This window comes from Rhinatrema bivittatum, chromosome 2 (assembly GCF_901001135.1).
Source record: "Rhinatrema bivittatum chromosome 2, aRhiBiv1.1, whole genome shotgun sequence".
Classification (NCBI taxonomy): Eukaryota; Metazoa; Chordata; class Amphibia; order Gymnophiona; family Rhinatrematidae; genus Rhinatrema; species Rhinatrema bivittatum.
The window spans coordinates 208,032,375-208,057,039 of record NC_042616.1 but is presented as its reverse complement, the minus strand read 5'-3'; the positions used below and the strand labels follow the sequence as shown (position 1 = coordinate 208,057,039).

At 41.7% G+C, this 24,665-nt stretch overlaps 1 protein-coding gene across 1 annotated transcript in view; it reads right to left on the bottom strand.

Moving 5' to 3' along the window:
• DNAH11 (dynein axonemal heavy chain 11) overlaps positions 1–24,665 on the bottom strand; it is a 725,796-nt gene that overhangs the window by 209,181 nt on the left and 491,950 nt on the right. The window contains exons 56-60 of the mRNA XM_029589065.1: positions 22,831–23,064; positions 9,834–9,980; positions 3,545–3,658; positions 2,852–2,995; positions 1,022–1,204 (exon numbers count right to left, since the gene is read on the bottom strand). Coding sequence (XP_029444925.1) covers positions 1,022–1,204; positions 2,852–2,995; positions 3,545–3,658; positions 9,834–9,980; positions 22,831–23,064 — 822 coding nt within the window. The remainder of the gene's footprint in view (positions 1–1,021; positions 1,205–2,851; positions 2,996–3,544; positions 3,659–9,833; positions 9,981–22,830; positions 23,065–24,665) is intronic.

Sequence of the window (24,665 nt, the reverse complement as noted above, 5' to 3'; positions counted from 1 at the left end):
ATTTTTCAGCATTTCAGAGTAGATTTCTCTTTCCCCAGAGAGGCTACTCCTCCATGCCAGGTCTACAAAAAGCTTGGGTTGAGCTGAGGGGTGGGGAAGGCAGGTAGGATAGTTGTAAACTAGGAGAAAAAGCCCCTGTCATAATGAAGGAAGCACTATAAACTCAACAGATGTCTGATCCAATTGAGCTAGAAACCCAAAAAAGCAGAAGGAAACTGCCAGGAAAAAATATATATATTTTGCTAAGTTTTTCATAAAGATGAAAGCATTGGCTTTTGGTTTTGCTTTTTTTATAAACATTTTCACAAACTGCAAAATAGATTTGCAACTAGACAAGTAGTATGGTTAAATTATGTCATTTTAGTTTACAATTTTTTTTTCTTTTTTTATCATTTTTTTTTTATATGAAATGTGTGTACTGTTAGCAAATGGAAATAATGAGGAAAAATCAGGGAAAACTTTGGAGAGTGCAGCCAATAATTTCTTCTTATGCAGAGGCCTTGGCTTGTGATAGTGGGTGGCTTTCCTGGTGGCAAATCTAATTAAAGCTGGAGTTGGGGCTTAAATTGTAAAGAAAAATAATGAATTCACTTTGGAGGAAGTAAACTTTATTTGGCAATGAATTAAGACACCAGACCTTGGAGGCTCTAGGTTGCTATTTGTGAATTTCAACACATTTTGAAAGGCTTGGGATAAGCTTTCAGTAATTCGAGTAGTTGCTTTTCAGTATAAGGTGGTCAACAAAGCATGCCATAGTCTTTTCTCAATTTGAAAACCAGCCATCGAGATGAGGGAAAGGAAGGCCAACTTAAAAAGATTTGAAAATGTATTTCTTGGTGCACAGAGCTCTGTTAAAAAGATGATCTCAGTCATCCTGTTAGTGCTTCACCTTGCTGTATCTTACTGTACTTGTTTCATTCAAGATTTATCCCACTAACTCTCATGCAGAACTGTGTAGCATTTGCAGCAAGCAAAGCAAGCCTAATTACTGCTCCTTGTTGCAGAAACAATTCATTAATACCTCATAGAATTTAACTATGTTGATGACCCATGAACAGAGACCAGCTGCTGCCAAGGACTTGGTGCGGACTAGATCGGGATTGAACTCTGGGTCTTTCAAGTACAGCTCTTTGATCACTCTCAGGCAGTTCTCATGAATATGCTCCTTGTCATAATTAATTAGAGCTTGCAAAAAGTCATCAATCTGCAAAGAGAAAAACATCCATGTCATTCACTACGGAACACACAATATTTGATCCCCCATCTTCCACTCCAAACATCAAACATTTTACTCCAAAAGTCACTATTATAAGCTGGCAACATACATGGAAACAAACTGATGGTTCTGAACCTGCAATCTCCAGAGGGGCAAAAAACCATGTTAAATGCTTTGCTGTGAGTGTACAGCAAATAAAAAAAACAAAACAAACCACCTATAGTGTCATCTGTAATTTATAAAAACCAGTCCCAGTGGCTCTTCCCCAACTCTCTCCAAGCTTCTTTCCCTAGGCCCATCAGAGCCCTTTCTAGGATGTAGTCTTCACCTCTTATAAATGCAGGACAGGGCAAGGGAGAGACAACAATTTGGCAACAATTTGACATCAACACAAAAATTATGGCACAAACAACTTTTGACACGTGGGGAAGTAGTTCATAGTGTCAATGTTAAAGTAGCACTTGAACTTTTATGTATCATTTAGAAAACCGCCCGTTTGCTTGTGGTCTCCAAGCAAACTTTTATGCCTTCAGGCTATAAAGGCAGAGTTAAGGAGCGACAGATCTGCCAAGTCTCGTGGATCTGTACATTGTTTGCATCAGAATTTTACCAATTGTAACAAAAGAGCAGCAATTTACTTGACACAAATTATTAGCTGGCTTGAAAGCGTGAAGCTCACTTAGGCCTAGATTCATCATTCTGCTATAAATATAGCAGAATATATAAATATAGCAGAATATAGCAGAATGATGAATGGCGCTAAAAAAAGGGGCAGAAGGGCGAAATTGTGCAGCCGGCGGCATTGCAGTGGTGCATTTTCGCCCGCCTCAGTTGCGGCCATGCCGCACTGTATCGCCGCCGTACCACCAATGGAAAAGGTGGCGTTAATTCCGGCGCTACTGCCGGTGATAATCCGTAAAACATTATCGCCCGCAGTGGTACCGGAATTAAAATGTTTTTATCCCACCCAAAGCCCTCCTCTTTCCCGTACTTAAATATTACCACCGCGATGCAGTACTTATCGCGTGCGATAGGGCATTATTGTCCGAGATAAGGCCCTAATGCACGCGATAGGGCCACATTGTGGTTTGATAAATGACCCTGTTATTTTGGTAATTAGTCTATGATGATAGTACGGAATTTGCTGTGTTTTGGTTTTGTTGGAGAGAGTTAGTTTACTGTCAATGAAGCCCCTCATTGAATGCTAATCCAGATACAAACATTTTTTAATGAGATGCCTAAATATAAAATTTTTATGACTATGAAGTGACAGAAGATATGAAGTGCTTTTAGCCCTCAGTATAATTGATTATAGTGCATAGGGCAAGCAACCTCCTTGGCTGAAGGCCTTTTTTCTTTTTTTAGCCCATTTCTTTCCTTTTCCTAATATTTATGCCAAGATGTCTAAGCCTTTAATGCCACCTTTTGGCCCATCACTGCACAATGATAATGTGTGGCCAGATTTAGGCCCAATGATCGCAGGGTTATATGGTGGCCTAAATTAGTGCAGATAAATAAATTACAAAAGTACTCATAAATCTCCCAAGATTCTTTTGTTTACTACAGTTGCCATCCTCTGAAGACTGGCAAGACATTTCGGGCTGCAAGCTTGGACAGATCTAACCAATACTGTACCTTTCCCATGAATACTTTTGAGGCTTTCCAACTGCGGTCTTTAGGAATTTTTCCCTTGGAAGCTAGCAGAACCATAACTGCAGCAGTAATATTGATGACAGCCACAGGTGGGTTTGGAAAGGCTTTTAGTTCAGTGAGGTTTGCCTAAAACACAAGAACAAAATAAAACACAATGGCAACAACCACAAAAAAATATTATCTTGCTGAAAAAACTCATGCATGGTCCATGCAGGAAACACTGTGCAGGACCTGAGAATGGGAAAACAAGGGGATTATTCCGTTCCCTGATTTAAGAATCAACAGTCACATCCCACTGATTAGGTTTCAGTTAGCGGTCTCCAGATTCGCTATCTGCTAGGACGCACTTCTGTTTCGGCCCTTCTTTCAGTCTCAGACGCAAACTCAAGAAACCGAGGCTATTTACTCAAGCAGCCGGTCAGCACTGTGGAACTATTCACTGACGTGAGAAAATCTGTTGCCAAGGGACAATGTGGTGACATGACACCCTGCATGTTGGGAACGCTACACATTTGATTTATCATGAAAAACAACTAAGAATAATTGAATGCCATATATGGTCAAAGGTGCCTAAATTGCAATAAGCTTTAGCTAAAATAAGAAAAAAAATTTCTACTGTTTTTAGTTTCAGTCATTTATTATTTCCACCCTTCCTTGAAATTGTGGTCTCTTTACCTTGTTGAGCGTATTAAGAGCTGCTGTAGCTGCCACTAAAGCTGGTTCAGCTTTAACTAGGTCGGCTTCACAGTCTTTCTGTTGCAGAGACACTTCTCCTTGGATCGCTGCAACCTATTGATAGAAAAATCCATAAACCAAAAGTTCAAAATGTTGCCTCCACCGGGTCCCCATTTCTTAACAAAAATAAATACTCACATCTAATGTACACCTTCACAGTCTCATGATGCATACTGCCTGTTTATTTGGCCTATCTGAATGCCATTTCCATGGCAACACTCAATTTCTGTAACTTTTCCCCTGTTCTGTTTGTCTCCCCATTTCCAGATTTAACTGCAAAATCCATCCTTTTCTTTAAAGCTTCTTTTAGAATCTTTTTGCTCCTTTTTTGTCTCCTGTTCCTGACATTCTCAAATCCAGCCCTGGTGGGTTCCAACCAGGTATGATTTTCAGTGCAAACAAATTTGCAAATTAACCTGATTGTCAGACCTAAATATGTGAATGCACAGAATTTATCATGCTATTAGACACACGAAATTTATAAAATGAAAAAGTTAGGAAAAAATATTTGACTGCATCTATGTAGTCTAGTGCAACCTATTTCACTCTTTGGCAGCTGGCAGGAAGGGCTCACCAGCCATGTAGGCCTCTTCTTCAGTCTTTAAGCTACCAGAGAGCCAGAAGTTGGCACATCTTTGGTAGGCAATTCCAGTCCTTGAGTGTCTCAAGCCAATTAGATTTTTAAGATATCAACACTGAATATGCATGAGATGCATTTGCATGCCCTGCCTATACTGCATACAATTGAATCTTATGCGTATTCATTATGGATATCCTGAAACACAACCCACTTGCGGGACTCACAAACTGGAGTTGTCTAAGCCTGGTCCATAACGAAGAGTAGTTTTTAGTCCCCTTTAAAAAAAAAAAAAAAGTGTCATACAGGCTGAACAATAAAGCACTTCATATATAGTACGGTTATTTTGATTATCGTACCTGATGGTTTCGCTACTAATATAATATTCCTATTTATCACAGTCATCTCTCATATTTTGTGTAGACTGCAATCCTTTTGCATAGAGACCTTTAGTATTTTGTGCTTGTCATAGTTTGATTTGGGTAACTTGCAGTTAATATTCAATATAGTAATTATCCAATGAGATTAATAATAATAATTACAGTGATTAGAATAATTCTGCTTTCTGTACACTGCACTGGATATACTGCATAATAATCAACATAATACAAACTGTTGTGGCTCACAGTTTCATCTAAGCTACTAAAATGTTTCCATTGATATTTTCATCTTTGTAGAAAACTACTGTACCTTTTAAAGTACAAAGGTTACAGTCACAAAGGAATTTGGTGAAAAGAACAAAACAGTATGTTCTCAAGCCTGATTTATTGAAGATGGTCTTCCATTCTGTGTGTTAGAAAAACTTTTGACGAATCAGGATCAGTATTTGACCTGAACATTTTCAGAATAGATTAAAAAAAACATAACTATCAGCACTGATATATGGAATAACTTATCCAATAGGCCAGTAGTTCTCAAGTCACAGTCCTCGGGACACACCCAGCAAGTCCGGTTTTCAGGATATCCGTAATGATTACGCATGAGATAGATTTGCATATGCTGCTTCTACTATATGCACATTTCTCTCGTGCATATTCACTGTGGATATCCTGAAAACCCAACCGACAGGGTCTGTCCTGAGGAGCAGGTTGAGAATCCTTGCACTAGGCTATGTTTGGATAAACTGCTTATCAGAACAATCCTAACCACCGATTACATAGAAATCCATATCCACTAGAGATGTGAATCGTGTGATCGATCGTCTTAACGATCGATTTCGGCTGGAAGGGGGAGGGAATCGGATCGTCACAGTTTGGGTTTTTTAAATATCGTGTAAATCGTGTAAATCGAAAACCGGCACACTAAAACATCCCTAAAACCCACCCCGACCCTTTAAAATAAATCCCCCACCCTCCCGAACCCCCCCAAAATGCCTTAAATTACCTGGGGTCCAGAGGAAGGGTCCCGGTGTGATCTTTTACTCTCGGACCTTGGACCTCCATGCGTTGTAGAAACAAAATGGCGCCGGCGCTACCTTTGACCTGTCATATGACAGGTCAAAGGTAGCGCCGGCGCCATTTTGTTTTTTTGTCCCCCGACGTCAGGAGCGTAGGAGATCGCTCCCGGACCCCCGCTGGACCCCCAGGGACTTTTGGCCAGGTTGGGGGGCCTCCTGACCCCCACAAGACTTGCCAAAAGTCCAGCAGGGGTCCGGAACGACCTCCTGCAGTCGAATCGTTTTTCTGTACGGAAAATGGCGCCGGCCATACGGCTTGTGGGGGGTCAGGAGGCCCCCCCAAGCTGGCCAAAAAGTCCCTGGGGGTCCAGCGGGGGTCCGGGAGCGATCTCCTACGCTCCTGACGTCAGGGGACAAAAAATCAAAATGGCGCCGGCCTGTCATATGACAGGTCAAAGGTAGCGCCGGCGCCATTTTGTTTCTACAACGCACGGAGGTCCGAAGTCCGAGAGTAAAAGATCACACCGGGACCCTTCCTCTGGACCCCAGGTAATTTAAGGCATTTTGGGGGGGTTCGGGAGGGTGGGGGATTTATTTTAAAGGGTCGGGGTGGGTTTTAGGGTTGTTTTAGTGTGCTGGTTTTCCCGCCCTCCCCCTTCCCCCGATTTACGATTTTTTGACGATAAATCGGGGGAATTGTTATTGTATCGCGGCTCTAACGATTTTTGACGATTTAAAATATATCGGACGATATTTTAAATCGTCAAAAAACTATTCACATCCCTAATATCCACTAGAGTTTATGGGAATTTATTTCTCTTCAACATCTGTATTAAATATGCCAATTTACGAACATATCCAAGGTACAAAACAGGTTTTCGCTAATCAGTAGTAATGTTTGGTCTACATTCATGCACAGAATCAACATTTCTTAATAACGACAAGTTCAGGTCCGGGATACTTTGACATGATCCTCCCTTTTAAAAGAAATTGCTATCATCTTTAACATAATGACAGTGCTAGAGCAGTAAAGAACAATGGCCATTTCATTTCTCAACACCAGTAGCACATTAAATCTAGTTAATACACAATCTAACTTTAAGATACTGAATGGGAGAAAAAAGAAACAGTGGCCAAGTTGTTTATACCAATAAGTAAACTAAGTATTCTTAAGATGAGAAGTTGGCCTATCATTCTGCTTAAAAAAAATGTTTCACACTCCAATAAATACATTTTACAGTACAAATTTGGGAACCTCTGGGAATGTGGGTTTCATCAAATAATCATTAGAGGAATGAGGCACAGCCATGTCACTAAACAAGACTCTGGGGGGTGATTATCCTCTGATAATCGCACTGTGTTGTACCTAATTGCCTAATGAAGTAATCAGTGCTTTCACTTTCTATCATCCTCGTGTATGGTTTTGTGAGTCGAACATACCTTTGCTGTCAGCACAAGAGAGAGCTCCAAAAATATAGAATGATTTCTAAGACAAAATTTAAGCATTTACAAAATAATTTTTCACAATTCAGACTAAAGTTTCTCTTTTAAACCTCGTTTGCTCTACCTTTGTAATACTGAATTGTGCACTGGCTACAAATGCTAGAGTTTGTTAAGCTATGTCACATGCAGGTACACTTTTCATCTTTTGCCACCCCTAGGGAAGGTCAGGGTGGGTGTCATGCTACCTGCCACTCTCCTCTGTGGACCTTCTATTTCCTCCCCTCCCCTTCCCCCTCAGCAGGGCTTCAGGTTCCTCCTTTTCGTTTAGTTGACCTCTGAACTGATTGGTTTCCCACCCTCTCCTTCTGCCCTAGCTTCTGATCTTTCCCTTCCACACCTCCAGTCCTCAGGGCTTCCCTCTGTCTCAGATGGCACTTTTATCGGAAGGCAGTGAGCACGGGGGCTGAGTCAGTCTGTGGCCTTGCACTTACAGAGCCCACCTCCTGCATGAAAGCCTAGAGAACATAAGAACATGCCATACTGGGTCAGATCAAGGGTCCATCAAGCCCAGCATCCTGTTTCCAACAGTGGCCAATCCAGGCCATAAGATCCTGGCAAGTTCCCAAAAACTAAGTCTATCCCATGTTACCGTTGCTAGTAATAGCAGTGGCTATTTTCTAAGTCAACTTAATTAATAGCAGGTAATGGACTTCTCCTCTAAGAACTTATCCAATCCTTTTTTAAACACAGCTACACTAACTGCACTAACCACATCCTCCGGCAACAAATTCCAGAGTCTAATTGTGCGTTGAGTAAAAAAGAACTTTCTCCGATTAGTTTTAAATGTGCCACATGCTAACTTCATGGAGTGCCCCCTAGTCCTTATATTATCCGAAAGAGTAAATAACCGATTCACATTTACCCGTTCTAGACCTCTCATGATTTTAAACACCTCTATCATATCACCCCTCAGTCATCTCTTCTCCAAGCTGAAAAGTCCTAACCTCTTTAGTCTTTCCTCGTAGGGGAGCTGTTCCATTCCCTTTATCATTTTGGTAGCCCTTCTCTGTACCTTCTCCATCGCAATTTATATCTTTTTTTGAGATGCGGCGACCAGAATTGTACACAGTATTCAAGGTGCGGTCTCACCATGGAGCGATACAGAGACATTATGACATTTTCCATTTTGTTCACCATTCCCTTTCTAATAATTCCTAACATTCTGTTTGCTTTTTTGACTGCTGCAGCACACTGAGCCGACAATTTCAATGTGTTATCCACTTTGATGCCTAGATCTCTTTCTAGAGGAAATGGAGATACTGCTCACTGATTTCTGGCGATGCTGGAGTCAGAGCTCTATAAGGTGGGGAAGATGGCGGGCAGGGAAGGATTGGAGGCCTGGCTGGAGGGAGGGGGTAAAAATCAAAACCAATAAAGTCTGACGCAGGGTGGGATGTAGGAATTTTACAGTCCTAGATACAGGCCTAGTGGACCCCTGCATAAACCTGGGCTTGGTCATATACAATACTGATTTTATTAAACCAATATCAGTATATTCTGGGACTCAAGTTCAGGATTGATCTAAAATGGAATGTGACCTGAATTGTATTAAGTGTTATGGGGAATTATACTTTAAAATCTAGGTTCACATATTACTAAACAAAAAATTTAGGGAATCTGTCTTATAATACGAATGGACACAGCCTGTTAACATTTTTCAGTGTGATCCAATGGATCTTTGATGCCATCAGTTAGGGAATTACTATGCTGAAACTCTACCTCAGTACTTTGAACAGAACAGACAAGAAAGGGTAAATAATCAGAACTGGGTGCATTGGTGAAAAGTCTTTGGGTGGTTTTACCCATGGGCTTTGCACCAATAATCAAAGCATAGTTTTGCTCAACTATTGCCCCTCAAAAGTGGCCACACAAATTTGTGTCATCTTATAGTGTTTTGTTTTTTTTGAGGCGTAACATGCGTATTTGCCTCCCCCAACCTAACTCTGCTCCCAGGAATACCTACAAAATACACAAGGAAAAGCATGCACATGGTTGACACACATGTACTTTTACTCCCATAGAGCTCATTTGTGTGAGTAAAAACAAAACAGCATTTCACCCGCACAAATGACTTTCAGTATTACCTTCTACGTTTTCATCTATATCCATGGTATACAATAATTATATAGCTTAAAAACTGCATTAAAGCCACTTTGTTTTATAAGAGGAAACTGCTGGGGGAAAAAAAAAAGTGTTTTTCTTTGAAATGTCTTCATGTGCTTTTGGACAATAGAAGAGCAAATGAGTGCTAGCAGTGCTAGGTGAAACAAAGCAGGAATGCAAGGGCACCACTGACCCAGACAGCCCATTTAGACATTCCAGATAGACAATAGAACATAAAACTTGGAAATGGCACTGCAAGTGGAAGAGAACAGACCTTGTTAACAACAGAGCTGTTCAATTTGCCTAAAATTCAAAAGCCTTTAGAAATCTGAAGTGCTCAGAGATGATTCCATGACCTTTCTTGTATTACAAGCGGGTATGATGCTTAAGGTTCACAACTACCATAGGCTTGAATAAGCTCAGTATTTATTGTTCTTTCATATCATTAAGAGAGCTAAAAGGTGGGAAAAATGCATAATGTAAAGAAAGGTCAAGTGGTAATCACAGTGGGAAATGCTGCTACATGTGTAACTATAATACTTCAGATATTATGCTCCCTGGAGAGGAAGTTGTTCAAAATTGTTCACCTACAAAGGTTTATTTTGTACTAAACATAGCTCAACAACTCTAAATGGTGGAATTAGACTGACCTTTTGCTCCTCTGCATCGGCAATGGCTTTTTCTTGGCTCACTTTCTCAGTCTGAAGCCCTATTTTTGTAATCAAAGCTTCAGCATCTTGATTTCTCAGTTGCAATTCTGCCTCTTGAGAAGCAAGTTTGGCTTTTAGGTCTTCTACCTAATGTGCCAAAAAAAAAAAAATAGAAGAAATAACTTGGGAGCAGACATTATTCTGCAAGCTTTCCCAGGGACTGCCTAGCACATGCAGATTTTAGTAAAGCAGTATACAATGTTAAGCTGATTTCAGCTTGAAATTGAAAACAAAACACGCTTAATGCTCGGAATATAGAAAGCTAATAGCTGCTGTTTTATTATTTTGTTTTAATGCACCGACTGCGCACTCAGTCATACAAAAGGCAGCCCTCGAGGATACCATTTGCAAGCACACAAACTGTGAGTGGTATTCTTGAGATGTGAAGTGAGCCGGGCGCTGCCGTTTGCAGTCAGCAGGGATTTCATACCAAGCAAGGGACTGTGAGCTCAAGCACTTAGTCCCTGCAGAAACCTGGTTTCCCCACGCCCCCCTCTCCCTCACATGGGTTTCTCATTTGAAAAGGGAACGGTGAGGGGGCGGGGGGCAGACTTGCCACAAGGGTTGTGAGTGGTGTGGACAGTGCAAACTTTATATCAGCAGTAATTAGTGATGCCAGGTTCACCTTCTCTTTAGAGAGAGGGGCCAGGGTGGAAGAAAGAGTGACGGTAGAGGGGATCGTGGTAGGCCAGGGGGTAGAAGAAGGTGTGGCAGGAGGAGGAGTAATAGCAAAAGGGGTGTGGGTAGCAGGGAGGTTTGTGTACAGTTTTCAAGCACCGATAACAAGGTATGCATCAATAAATCAATATGGTGTATACTATCAGAAAACCAGATATTTGCTGCAGGACAGTGCTTTCACAATTTTTCTTTTGCATTACATTCTTGGTATCGCGGATGAGAAAATTCTATTTATTATGCTGCATTTTGTGCCTAAACTGTGACACTCATATCAATATAGGTTTGTACAGGAAAGTGTAATATGAACTTTGTACTCTAAAATTTCAGCTCAAAGAAACAAGTATTGTAATACGCTCGTAGCTGTGAAGGACTGGGAAAAAAAACAAAACAGATTCTTTGTAGCCTTGCAATACCTTTTACTTGACCAAAATAAGAAGAATCAGCAAATCACTGAAGCATATGTTGTGCCTTCAGATGTGCCCTGTTCTAAAGGAGTTAGGATCTTACTAGGTTGAAAGAGAAACAGAAAAGTGGTGACAAAATTATATGTGCTTGGTGAAGTGGTACAAAGCAGTGCCAAGGTTATAATGGTGGTAATAGTAATCCCTGAAGGGAAGACACTGAAAATGTGTGTGTCTAGATGGATGGAAGTAAAGTGGGCATTTAAGATGGGCTATATATTTTGCGAATTGAATGCAAAGGGGAAAGGTATACATTATTTGCTTATTTTCATTTCCATAAATCAAATAATGAAGTCAATAAAGGTAGCAAAATACATATGAGAATGATAAGCCAAAAATCAAAATAGTAATACAATATCCATTAGTAGATAAACATGTTAGAGTAATTCTAGTTACACAGGAAAACAGAGTTGCTTACCTGTAGCAGGTGTTCTTTAAGGACAGCAGGATGTCAGTCCTCACCATGCGTGACATCTTGGCATGGAAAAATGTCAAAGTTTCTAGAACTTTGACTGAGTCTCATTGAGCATCCTCCAGCATGCATTAAACCTTGTGACCATGCAGGGTCCCCTTCAGTCTTATAATATACAATTCAAGAGAATAAAATAATAAAGGAGAAGAAACCCACGTGGTGGAAACCCAGCTCTATGGGGTGGCGGGCGGATTTCATAAAGACTGACATCCTGTTGTCCTCTCAGAACACCTGTTATAGGTAAGCAATTCTGCTTTCTTCGAGGACAAGCAAGATGACCTTCCTCAAACATGGGTGAATCCCTAGCTACAGGTTACCCTCCAACATAAAAGGTGACCAATAAAACACACAAGTGCCAACAGCCACAACAACCAGTTTTGTTAGTAACGGGGGGGGGGTTGCCTGAACACATACAATGGCCCTAGGCGGGAACAGAGTTGGGTTCTACACCTCAAACAAGTTCTGAAGGACAGATTGGACAAGTGATGGGAATGTGTAGCGAGAATTTCACATCACAGCTCTGCAGATTTCCTCCATAGGAACTGATCGCGAGTGGGCCTCAGACACTGTCACGGCTCTGATATAGTGAGTCTTGACTTGGCCCCCAAGATGCAATCCCGTTTGGGCATAACAGAAGGAGATGCTAGCTAATTAGAAAATGTCTGCTTGGCAATGGTGATACCCAAATTATTCCTATGAAAAGAAACAAAATGTTGAATGGACTGTGTATGGGCTTTTGTCCTCTCCAGACAGAAGGCTAAGGCTCTTGCAGTCCAAAGTATGCAGGGGTTGTTTGCCTTGGTGTGAATTGGGACTGGAAAATAATGTTGGCAGGATGATGAACTGGTTAAGACAGTAGTTTGACACCCCCTTAGGCAGGAACCTAGGGTGTGTAGATAAGATCACCTATCATGGAAAAACTTAGTGTAAGCTGAATAAATCACTAAGGCCAGAAGTTCACTGACCCTGTATACTGAAGTGACCACCACTAAAAATATGACCTTTCAGGTCAGGTACTACAGATCACAGGTGCAGTGGCTCAAAGGGAGCTTTCATCAGCTGAGCTAACACCACACTGAGGTCCCAAGACACACTGGGAGGACTTAGGAGAGGCTTCAACTGAAGCAGGCCCCGCATGAAACATACAACTATAGGCTGTACAGAGATAGGTGTACCATCTACACCAGAGGTGGGCAAACTATGGCCCGCGGGCCACATCTGACCCATTACTAAGTTTTACCCAGCCTGCCTCTATGTAAAAAAAAAAAAATGCATTCAGGCCAATACAGAAAAATGCAGGAGAACGGGTGCTCCGTGTTGAGCGCCCACTTTCCCAACTCGCCCAGCCACCTCTTCTGAGCACGCGATTCAGTATTTAAATGAGGTGGTGTGCTAATAAGGAGGCGCTAGGGACAACAGCATGTCCCTAGCGCCTCCTTATTAGCAGTAGAGGTGGCTATCAGTTGGTCTAACAACCGATGATCTATTTTACCGGCGTCTTGTTTCTGAACACGCTAATAGCCACGGGTTAGGAAAACAGACGCTGGTAAAATTGAGTGTCTGTTTTGCTAACCGCTGACCGGCAGGCAGATTTTTTTTTTTTTTTTTTACTTTTGGTTCCTCCAACTTAATATCGCTAGGATATTAAGTTGGAGGGTGTACAGAAAAGCAGTATCCTGGGGACTAACTAATAGCCTCATCAATATGCATTTGCTTGTGATGAGCGCTATTAGTTTTCAGGAGGGTTGGCCACGCGTTTTTGACGTGCTAAACCCCTTACTGTATAAGGGGTAATAGACGCGCGTCAAAAACGTGTGGCTGAGTGCAATGTACTGTATCGGCCTGATTATGTGCAGCCTGTGCTGTGTGGGGGGTAAGAAGAGGGCCTGTCTTGCACCATGATGACATGGAATGACATGCTGGCGAGGTTCCCAAGCCCGGCCAGCAAGAAAAGGAGCAGGCCAATGGAGAGACATGCCAGCAGGGTTTCCAATTCCCGTCAGCAAGAGGCGGCTCTGTAGTGCCTTTGAAACAAGTGCTGGTGAGGTTCCCCATCCCCCTTCACCTGCCAGCAGGCTTCCAGCACCCTCCCGGCAGGAAGAAGACCACGATGCTGCTGACAGGAAGGGAATGAAAGGGGGAGGAAGAGAGAAGGGAAGGGTGTGAAAGGGGGAGGGAGAGTGACTGACAAGGAAGCAAGAGAGTGGGGGGGGGGGAGGGAGTCTTCACTGAGAGGGAAGGGAGGGAATGTCTGACAAGGAAAGAAGGAAGGGAATGAGTAGGGGAGCATGTCTGACAAGGAAGAGAGTGTGTGTGTGGGGGCGGGGGGAGAGGCTGGGAGCCTTCATTGAGAGAGAAGGGAGGGAGTGGGGGGAGGAAGTCTGACAGAAGGAAGGGAGGGTCCTGAGAAGGAATGGGGGTAAGAATGAGAGAAGGGAAGAGGTTTGAGTGGGTGGGTGAGAGAGGAGATGGAGGAGTAAGTGACACAAAAAGAAGAGAGTGAGGGGTGAATTACAGATCGAAGGGAAGACGGTGAGTGGGAGTGAAAGGACTGAGTGTAAGGATGGGTGAGAGTGGGGGGGAAGGAGGTGAAAGACTGAAAAGTGAGTGAAGGGTAAGGGAGGGTAGTGAGAAGAGAGGGTTTGGAGTGTGTATATGAAAAAGAGGAGAAAGTGTGTGTGTTCCCCCACCTCCCCTCCACTAATTCACTACAATCTCAGGGTGACTGGGGTTCACAGGAATGGAGGGGAAATTTTATCCTTATTAGTTTTAATTATTGGGTGTTTGATGTCTGCTGTTTTTAAATATTTAATTGATTTTTGAGAAATATTTAGCCTTTTTATCCTTATTCGTCTTAATTATTATACGTTCTATTCCTCATCTGTTTGAATTATTTTTAGTAGTATATCATGATTGATTTTAATATTTCTTGATTTTGTTTTATGAGGAATGGTGATACTTCTATTTTTGCATTATTGCACTGGCTTATAGTGGTTTCCAATTTAGTTTTTTTGTCTGCACCTGCTTTATACTTTATGGTCTTATTATTATTTGGTGAAAGTCTATGTTCTGCATTTGAGACCAAGGTGAGGTAATCTGTGAGCCAGGAAAATGCCATGTACCTCTTGCTGAAGGTCTTGCTGATTTTGTTAGAGGCTGGGATCCATGATAGAAGGGGTTCCTTGAGTGCTAAAATTATGGCGCTTAAGCCTGCTGGATACTGAAATGCCTGCAGCAAGTGTTGGGGGTTTGTTTTTTTTGAGTCAAGGCATTCCAAGGGAGACCCCCCCCCCCAGCCCTCATTGTGATCAATAACTCGTAATGTGGCCCCAGCACAAAACAGTTTGCCCACCCCTGATCTGCACCATGGCGGTATGCACCAATTGCATTTAGATGAATTCTAAAGGAATTGGTCTTCAAGCCAGCTTCCGATAGGAGTAGAATGTGTTTATGGTCTTTTAGATCTAGGGAGCATAGCAAGTCCCCTTTTTGCAAAAAAGGGATCAAAGTGACAGGGAATCCATCTTGAACTTTTCTTTTTTGATGAATTTGTTCAAGGCCCATAGGTCTAGTGTGGGATGGAGCCCTCCTGTTTTCTTTGGTATCTGGAAGTACCAGTAGTAAAATCCCTGCCCTCTTTGCCCGATTCCCACTGCAGAGATCCTCAATGCCATCTCGAAATCATCACAGGTCGGGCAGACCTCGTGTTTTCCACACTCCAGGCCTTTATGCACCAACAACAGGAATGTGTCTTGCTGCTGCTGAGGCAGTTGCTTGGCAATATCCTATACCTGATTCCAGGTGTCCTGCTATATTGGTTCACATAGAGCTGGTAGGCAGTTATGCGGACAATAAGCACAGCACCCTGAAACACCTTCCTCCCAACAGCATCCATAGCCCTGGCATCTTTCCCCAGGGCAGAGGAATGAGTCTGAAAGTGCTTGGCCTTCTTGAGAGTGGATTCTATGACCACCAATTGGTGGGGTAGCTGACGCTTGTTGAATCTGAGAGCCTTTTGGATGAGATATTCCGTATCCCTTATGGAAAAGAAGAGACTGAAGGGGACCTCGTGTGGTATAATGCATGCTGGAGCATGCTCATTGAGGCTATGCCAAAGTTCTAAAAACTTTGATGTAAGTTTTCCGTGCTGAGCTCCATCCGATGATGTCACCTATATGTGAGGACTGCCATCCTGCTTGTCCTAGGAGAATCCAAATAGTTCATGAAGTTCTGAATACAAAAATCATATATGTTTTTTTTTAAGAATGTTGGGACATTCAAATGGAGTTTTAGGATCCTTCTGAGTCTAGACAGCTCTGACTTCCAAGCAGGGCCACTGAAGATGTCAGGCAGGAAGGCTCTTCTCTCTTGTGCTACTGCTCCCTTTGCTTACTGGTGGTCAAAGCAACGTCCAATCAATGGGCCACAAAAGAAAGTAGGAGCTACAGTGCTGGAAAGATAAAAAAAAAAACCCTCCAACCTGTTCCCATTACTGCTTGTTCTTCATAAAACATGGGATGTTGCCACCAAGAGGAGTATGGGTGGTGGCACAAGAAGCCCAATCAGCTAAGCCTCAGACATTAGAAAAAGCACTGGCCCACAGATCCCATCCAACCAAGTCTTCCAAATCTGGAGAAACAAACAGGAGGCAGCAAAGCCTGACTTGCTGAGTTAGTGCCACGGAGAAGTCTGGAGACAGGTTGTGGCTCAGTGGTAGGTGAGGCGGGGTGACAGGGAATGGAGATGGAGGACAAGTGGAAAGGTGGCATTTATATTAAAAGCTTCATGCTCACACACCTAGTCAAAACCTCTTGCTGAAATACCCTTCATTCATTCATGCCCCTGCTCCTGTATTTATCTCCTCCTTCTCTCTGCCTTCCTGTCATGGCTCCATTCTGTGCACCCCCTGTCCCGCTTCCCTTCCAGTATGCACCTCTCTCAAGCATCAATCTCCTAATGCTTCTTTACCCCCGCCCAGGTCTCTACCATTTATCTTTCCACTCACCTCCTCCTTTTGCTCCTCTTCTTGTTCCATGGTTGCTGCTTCCTCTGGATGTGCTGGGCCCACGTGGGTTACTGCCAGATGTGTGCTACCTTCTCCTTTTCTCTTCCTCATCGCCTTTCAGTCTCCCATTCTCTCCCCATCTCATTTCCTATTGCCTCTCCTTTTCTCTTTCCTCTAAATCTCTTCTACGTGCCCATCACTCTGTCCTTTCCCACCTACCTTTTGGCCTTCTCCCTCTCCATTACCTCATGATTCTTCTCTTCTGCCACCAGCATCTCCTCCTGCTGCTGCTGTTGCTGGCAGCCCTTCTGCCTGCAGTCACTGGCTCTTTCCTCTGCCATGTGTGGCTCCTCCTCTTGCAGTTTCCCTGACATCTGGAATTGACTCCCTTCTTCTCCCCCAGTTGCCAGCCCTGTGCACATTTGGTTCTTTCATGTTGTGCTGTCCATGTTACAGGGCCCTCTTGATATCTATGCAGTACAACTGCCACAGGGTGACCATCACAGAGACGCTTTAGTCAACATCTCAGTACCCAGTGGGTCAGTATTATCCCTTAGTTGTTAATTTTTACTTATGCATTCTAGCGTTGTACTACTTTCTGTCTGGGAAATGCCCTCAGCCTGACTCAGTTCAGTAGAAAATTAAAATTACCCAAGAAAAATCAATATGAAGACTTCTAATTGGGAAGAGCCTTTATCTCACCAAAAGTACTGTGGGATAGGCATGATTTCTGTAATTTCACAGGATGGAATTTTTCCTTTTCTCAAATTGATAATTACAGAGTGTGAGATGGCAATACTGAGTTTTGACACAAACTGAGAATATGATGGCAGATAAGGAACATCAAGCTCATCACATCTGCCTATTTTTGCTTCTTGCTGCCACACAGTTGACTTGATCGCTGCCTTTTACTGTGTTGCCATGGAGTCAGAGGAGCCCAAAGTTGTAAACACCAAAACCACAGCTTAACAACCACAACACCTAGGAAGCAGAAATTAGTGATGGTTGATGACTCGCTTCTGAGGGGCACTGAAGCATCCGTTTGCCCCCCCAGATATGTGACTGTGAAGTGTGCTGTCTGTCAGGTGCCAAGATCTGAGACATTACGAAGAGATTGCTGAGAATCATCAAACCTGCTGACTACTATCTGATGTTGGCATGAATGATACCGTTTGGTACCACACAGTATGCATCAAAAGTGACTTCATGGCTCTGGAACAGAGAGTAAAGTAGATAGATGCTCAGATGGCATTTTTCTCAGTCCACCCAGTCAAGGATAAAGGCCCTTGCAGGAAAGCTTGCATGCTGGAAATAAATGAATGGCTGTGTAGATGGTGTCAACGAGAATGTTTCAGCTTCCTGGATTACGGAATGAGGTTTCAGAGATGATGCTAAACAAATTTGTGGTTACCTGTCAATAAAAGGGTGAAGTATGATCCAGAAAATGCTGACAAAACATACACAGGAGAGCTTTAAACTAGGATCATGAAGAATGGAAGAAGAAAACCCTAAGATAAGTAAAGTCACTCCAGTAAGTAAATCTTTAAACACTTATAGAGAAATGAGAAAGAAAGGCAACATATGGAAAGCAATTGAACCCTCCTTCCCCTTTCTCAGGGAGTTCCTTTCAGGTCACCACAGGGGTAGAAAAAGCAGTCTCCTGCCCCAGACCAGGATTCAGCTAGTGGGGGATAGCAAAGTTATAAGGTCCAAGAGGAGTCACACACCAAAAATAGCAGTACATGCCAAGGTGGTTTGTTCCAAAACATAAAAAAAAGAATTTATTAAAGTCCAGAAAATCAGAAAGAAATTCAGAAGACAGCCCAGAATGTACAAAACTAGGATGAACAACTTCTTAGACAGTTTCACAGATTTCAAGGCAGTTTCTCATTTCTTATGTCACTCGAGTACGGCCCCATAGAAGAATCTTTCCTCAGGTTCCCACTAAAGCTTTTCCTTTCTTTAAGCCCCAATAAAAAGTAGGAAACCTCTCTTTTGTCACAACTCAAGTCTATGGTCTTACCAAGGATAGGATGATTTTCCTGTAGGCTGAAATGTCCTTATCCTCCTTGATGGCTCTCAATTGGTACTGAAGGGAGGTCTCTTTGCTCCTTCAACCTCTCTCTTTAGGCTGAGTGAAGAGGTCCTCTGACTCAGAATAACTCCAAAAGACTCCAGACTGAAATTCCTCATAAAACAGACTCAAGACTCCAAGAACTCCTCCCAAGTTCACATGGAGGTACTTTATATACCACCTAACCCATTCCCTTTCAATGACACCTAAGCTCACACCTTCCTGTACCATCAATTACTGGAAAGTTCTCAATAGTTAATATAACACATACTTCACATTATAGTAAGGCCTAAGTTGCCTAACACAATGCACACTATTGCTCACAGTACGGGAAATAAAGTCACAGATCTAGAGACAGTCATTGAAGAGGCTGACTTGGATATAGTCATAGAAATATGGTACTCAAAAAAACCATGAATGGGAATAATTATAATCTATTCAGGAAGGACAGAGTAGGAAGAAAGATGCTATACATAAAACATAATATTAAAGCAACAGAACTGCAGGGCTTACAAGGTAAGAAGGCAGTATGCTGGGTTAATATGGAAAGAGGGAATGGAATATCCATTTATGTTGCTGACCTACAGACCTCCTTCACAGGCAGAAGAAATGAATAGAGATTTAAATGAAGACAGATATTCACCTAATTGCTATGAAAGGGGATGTACTATTGCTAGGTGATTTCAATCTGCCAGATGTTGATTGGGACATCATGAATGCAGTATCATCTAGAAGCAGGGAGATCCTGGATTTTCTACAGGAAGAACTGTAATGGAATTGGCATGTAAGAGGACAATACTGGACTTGGTGTTCACAAATGGGGAGAGTGTTTATGATGTCATAAGGGGGTATCTCCTAAGCACCAGGAATCATTGGATGGTGTAGTTCAGTGTTAGAATACAAGCAGTAAAAAGAGGATAAGACCATTTTTAAAGATATGTTAGTGCAGAAGGAAGCATAAAAATGGGTTTGTAAAGCAAAGATAAGGTGGTGGGGTAGGGGGGTAATGTGCAGAGGCTGAGATAAAAGTAAATTTGTGTAACCAAATATTTTTGTTCTTTGTTCACTGAGGAAGAGCTTGGACTGGGATGAAAAGTTATGTCAAATGGTACTGCTGCACAGAGTCCAAGATACCAAGGAAGAAAGAAGAACTAAGTAAGTAGCCATAGGCCTCTTCTATAAATGTTGAATCAGCCAAAGAATCAAAACACAAAATCCACAGTGCTGAGTTGCTGGGAGTCCTGCATTATGCAATTGAAAAGACAATTCTAGTTTTATTAATTAAAAGCATATTATAGTACGTACACAATGAACAAGCTCAGAAGTCAAAAACACGTTTGGTCATATTAAAAATGGCTGCTTCGAGGAAAAGATTTAATGGTGGAATATTGTATGTAGTCCTGGTGTCCTTCTGTCGTACTAATTAGAGTGTCTTAGTGGGTAAGGGCTGGAACAACACTGACTACCCCAGGGCTTTTGATGGGTGAGGGGAAGACAAGCTTCAAGGCCCTACACCTCTGTGGATTTCTCATGACAATCTTCTAATCTCAAACACCCTTTGTCAGCAAGCATACCCTGTCCTCAACAAACCAAATGTCCAAACCAGGGTATGGCTGTACAAGCAAAGGTAAATTTACAGAAAATTGATGCAGGATTAGTTTATAAAAATAAAATATAAAAAGACAGAAGATTACAGTTAACATCAAATGGTTACAGATAGGATGCTTTATCCTCATTGGGGGTTGCCTCTTCTCTTCACTGAACCATCACTGAATCTGTAGTGAGAACAGACTCTCAACATCACAAAGACTCCACACACCTCAGGCCTAGTTGGCACTGGGGATCTGCCAACCTGCAGCCCAAGTGCTCCCTTGCCTTGGAACCCTGGTATTCCCAGGTACTGTTGGTAGGTAATTACCCCATCCTTCCCAATATGCATGGTTCTCTGCATATTGGGAAGGATAGTGGAGATATAGTGCACAAAGACACTCTAGTAAGCTGGGAAATTTTGTGCCCATCTTTACACGTATGTTGAAAATAGAAAAGCAATAGCATAACGTTTGATAATATGGGGATATATAAACTAAGCTCTTGTCATAGGTAAAGCACTTGAATTTTTAAGTCTTAAATATTGTTCTTCTTGGCTGCCATTTGTACTTCTTTCCAAATTAACTCTATACAGTGCATTCAGGAAGTATTCAGACTCCTTCACTTTTTCCACATTTTGCTATGTTACAGCCTTATTCTAAAATGAATGATATGCATTTTTCCCTCCTCAGTCTTCACATAATACCCCATAATGACAAAGTGAAATCAGGTTTGTAGAAATTTGTGCAAATTAATTAAAAAACAAACATGAAATATCACATTTACATAATTATTCAGACCTTTTACTTTCTAGAGGCACCTTTTGCAACAATAACAGCCTCAAGTCTTCTTGGGTATGATGCTACAGTCCTGGCACACCTGGATTTGGGGATTTTTCTCCCATTCTTCTCTGCAGATCCCCTCAAGCTCTGACAGGTTGGATGGGGAGCGTCCATGCACAGCTATTTTCAGGTCTCTCCAGAAATGTTTGATCAGATTCAAGTCTGGCTCTGGCTGGGCCACTCAAGACCTGTGCAAAGCCACTCCTGTGTTGTCTTGGCTGTATGCTTAGGGTCATTGCCCTGTTGGAAGGTGAATTGTCACCATAGTCTGAGGCCCTTAGTGCTCTGAAGCAAGTTTTCATCTGTACTTTCTTCCATTCATCTTTCCCTCGATCCTGACTAGTCTCCCAGTTCCTGTAGCTGAAAAACATCCCTATAGCATGATGCTTCCACCATCATGCCTCACCATACGGATGGTATTTGCTAGGTGGTGATTGGTGCCTGGTTTCCTCCAGATATGGAGTTTGGCATTCAGGTCAAAGAGTTCAACATTGATTCTCATGCTCTGAGAGTCCTGTAAGTGCCCTTTGGCAAACTCCAAGTGGGATGTCATGTGCCTTTTACTGAGGAGTGGCCTCCATCTGGCCACTCTAGAACAAAGGCCTGATTGGTAGCATGTTGCAGAGATGGTTGTCCTTCTCGAAGATTCTCCCATCTCCACAGTGGAACGCTGGAGCTCTGTCAGAGTAACCATTGGGTTCTTGGTCACCTCCCTGTCCAAGGCCCATCTCCCCCAATTGTTCAGTTTGGGTTTGTTTCAGTTCTAGGAAGAGTCCTGATGGTTCTGAACTTCTTCCATTTAAGAATGATGGAGGTCTCTGTGTTCTTTGGGACCTTCAATTCTGCAGCAATGTTTTTGTACCCTTCCTCAGATCTGTTGCTCGACACAATCCTGTCCCAGAGGTCTACAGACAATTACTTCAACTTCATGGCTGATTTTGCTCTGACATGCACTGTCAACTGTGGGACCTTATATAGACAGACAGGTGTGTAGCTTTCCAAATCATGTTCAATCAACTGAATTTACCAGAGATGGACTCCAATCAAGTTGGAGAAACATCTCAAGGATGATCAATGGAAACAGGATGCACCTGAGCTCAACGTTAAGTGACAAATTATGTAAATGTGATATTTCTTTTTTTTTTTTTTTTTTTATTAATTTGCACAAATTTCTAGAAAGCTGATTTTGCTTTGTCATTATGGGGTATTCTGTGTAGATTGAGGAGGGAAAATGCATATTATCCATTTTAGAAAAAGGCTGTAACATAACAAAACGTGGAAAAAGTGAATGGTTCTGAATACTTTCTGAATGCACCATACACTCTACCAGACTGCACATACCAGTGATAAACGTTTTGGGGGCAATATTCAGCTGCTGAGCGGCTCAGCTAGTTAGCTGGATAAACTTATCCTATTAACTAGCAGGGTATATTTAGAAGCATGGTCGTACCGCTAAATATACCCAGCTATCTTAAAATTAACTTTATTATAAACTTTAGGACAGGTCAGTGGCATGACCAGAGTTAGCCACACAAGTTAACCGGCTAACTCTGAATATCTTAATTAGTCGGTTAACTTAAGCGGCTAACTCAGCTCCTCCCCAAAACACCTCCCACATGCCCCTGGAACACCCTCATCTTATCTAGTTAAATTCTGGCCAGATAAATCGTTATCCAGCCAGAACTTAGCCAATTATCTGTCTCACTTTTGAATACAGATTTCCCCATGTACATTTCAGTGGAAAATGAAACTTTTTTTATTTTTAACGATATGAGTATAGTACACATTCCTTCCAACTGCAAATAATGCCAATATTACCTGTGCAGTGGTAGTATGCAGCTTCTGAATGCCGTTCACCAAATGCACCATTCGCTGGGACAATTCCTTCCGTTTATTAGCCAGCAAGTTCTTATATAAAGTTATTTGCTCCAGAAAACTTTTGGGTGTGGTATAGTTGTATCTTCTCTCATTCTGGTGGTATTTTATACTCATCTCATTAACACTGGTGTGTACATAGGCCATGAAAAGACTGATGGACTCCTGAACATCTGACTGGAAATAACAAAAGTAGAACAGACATGAAGTAGAGAAGTCTCTAAAATAAAGACTTACTAACTGAATAGGAGGGATATATTTGCCAGTGAGAATATTTCAAATTTTAAAAAGAGCAACAAAATTCAAAAGCTATACTCCATGGAAAACAAACAATTTTCAAAACAATTTTCAAAAACGCTCTTTACGCTTAATGGAAATTTTCAAAATGCATTTGTGGGGAGGCTATGTTAGTGTGTATGTGAGCAAGTGAGACTTTGTTCTTGTGTATATGTGTGTGTGTGTATGCATGAAAGAGAAAGAGGTTACAATAATGGACCATTCCACATGTGTGAGAGAAACACTGCATGTGTGTATTTAATAGATTGATTGAATTTGTTTGTGTGTGTTTTGTGTTGTGACAACAGGTACATTTGAAGCAAAAAGCCTGTGAGGGAATCACTTGGACCATTAGATGATCGAGGAGTAAAAGGGGCACTAAGAAAGTACAAGGCAATAGCTGAGAGATTAAATGAATCATTTGCTTTGGTCTTTATTGAGGAAGATGTAAGTCAGATACCCATGCCAGAAGCGATATTTATAGGTGATGATTCAGAGGAACTGAAACAAATCTCAGTGAACCTGGAAGATGTAATAGGGAAAATTGACAAACTAAAGAATAGCAAATCACCAGAACCTGATGGTATTTATCCAAGACTGCTGAAAGAACTAAAAAATGAAATTGCTGACCTATTAGTAATCTGTAAACTATCATTAAAATCAGCTATAGTATCTGAAGATTGGAGGGTTGCCAACCTAACTAGTTTTTAAAAAGGGATCCAGGGGTATTTCAAAAACCTACAAACCATTGAGACTGATTTCAGTGCCAGAAAAAAGGGTTGAAACTATTTTAAAAAACAAAATTACTGAACATATAGCCATAGTTTAATGGAAGAAAGCCAACATTTATTTATGTTTATATACCGTTGTGCCATGTGAAAATCACTAGTTCATAACTGTGTACAGGTTAGACACTCAAATAAATAATGAAAACAGAGGTAGACGTACGTACAGATTGTAACCTAGGGAAATATTTAGATACAATGTGTGGATTCAAATCTGATACGTTTAGGGAAACATATTTAGCCAAGGATTTCTTGCTACTTTTTTTTTTAAGGCATTAATAAAATATGGATAAAAGTGAGTCAACTGATATAGTATATTTTCAGAAATCATGTGACAAAGTATCTCATGAGAGACTCAAAGAAATTAAAAAGTCATGGGATAGGAAGCAATCTTCTACTGTGGATTTGACAACTGGCTAAAAGGAAACAGAGAGTAGGGCTAAATGGTCAATTTTCTCAATGGAGAAAGGAGAATAGTGGAATGTCCCAAGGATCTGTACTGTCACCACTTATTTAACATATTTATAAATAATCTAGAAATGGGAACAGTTAGAGAGGTGATCAAATTTACTGATGATACAAAATTATTCAGTTATTAAATCACAAGATGATTGTAAGAAACTGCAAGAGGACCTTGCAAGACTGGGAGACTGGGCATCTAAATGGCAGATAACATTTAATGTGGACAAGTGCAAGGTGTTGCAAGTAAAGAAGAGC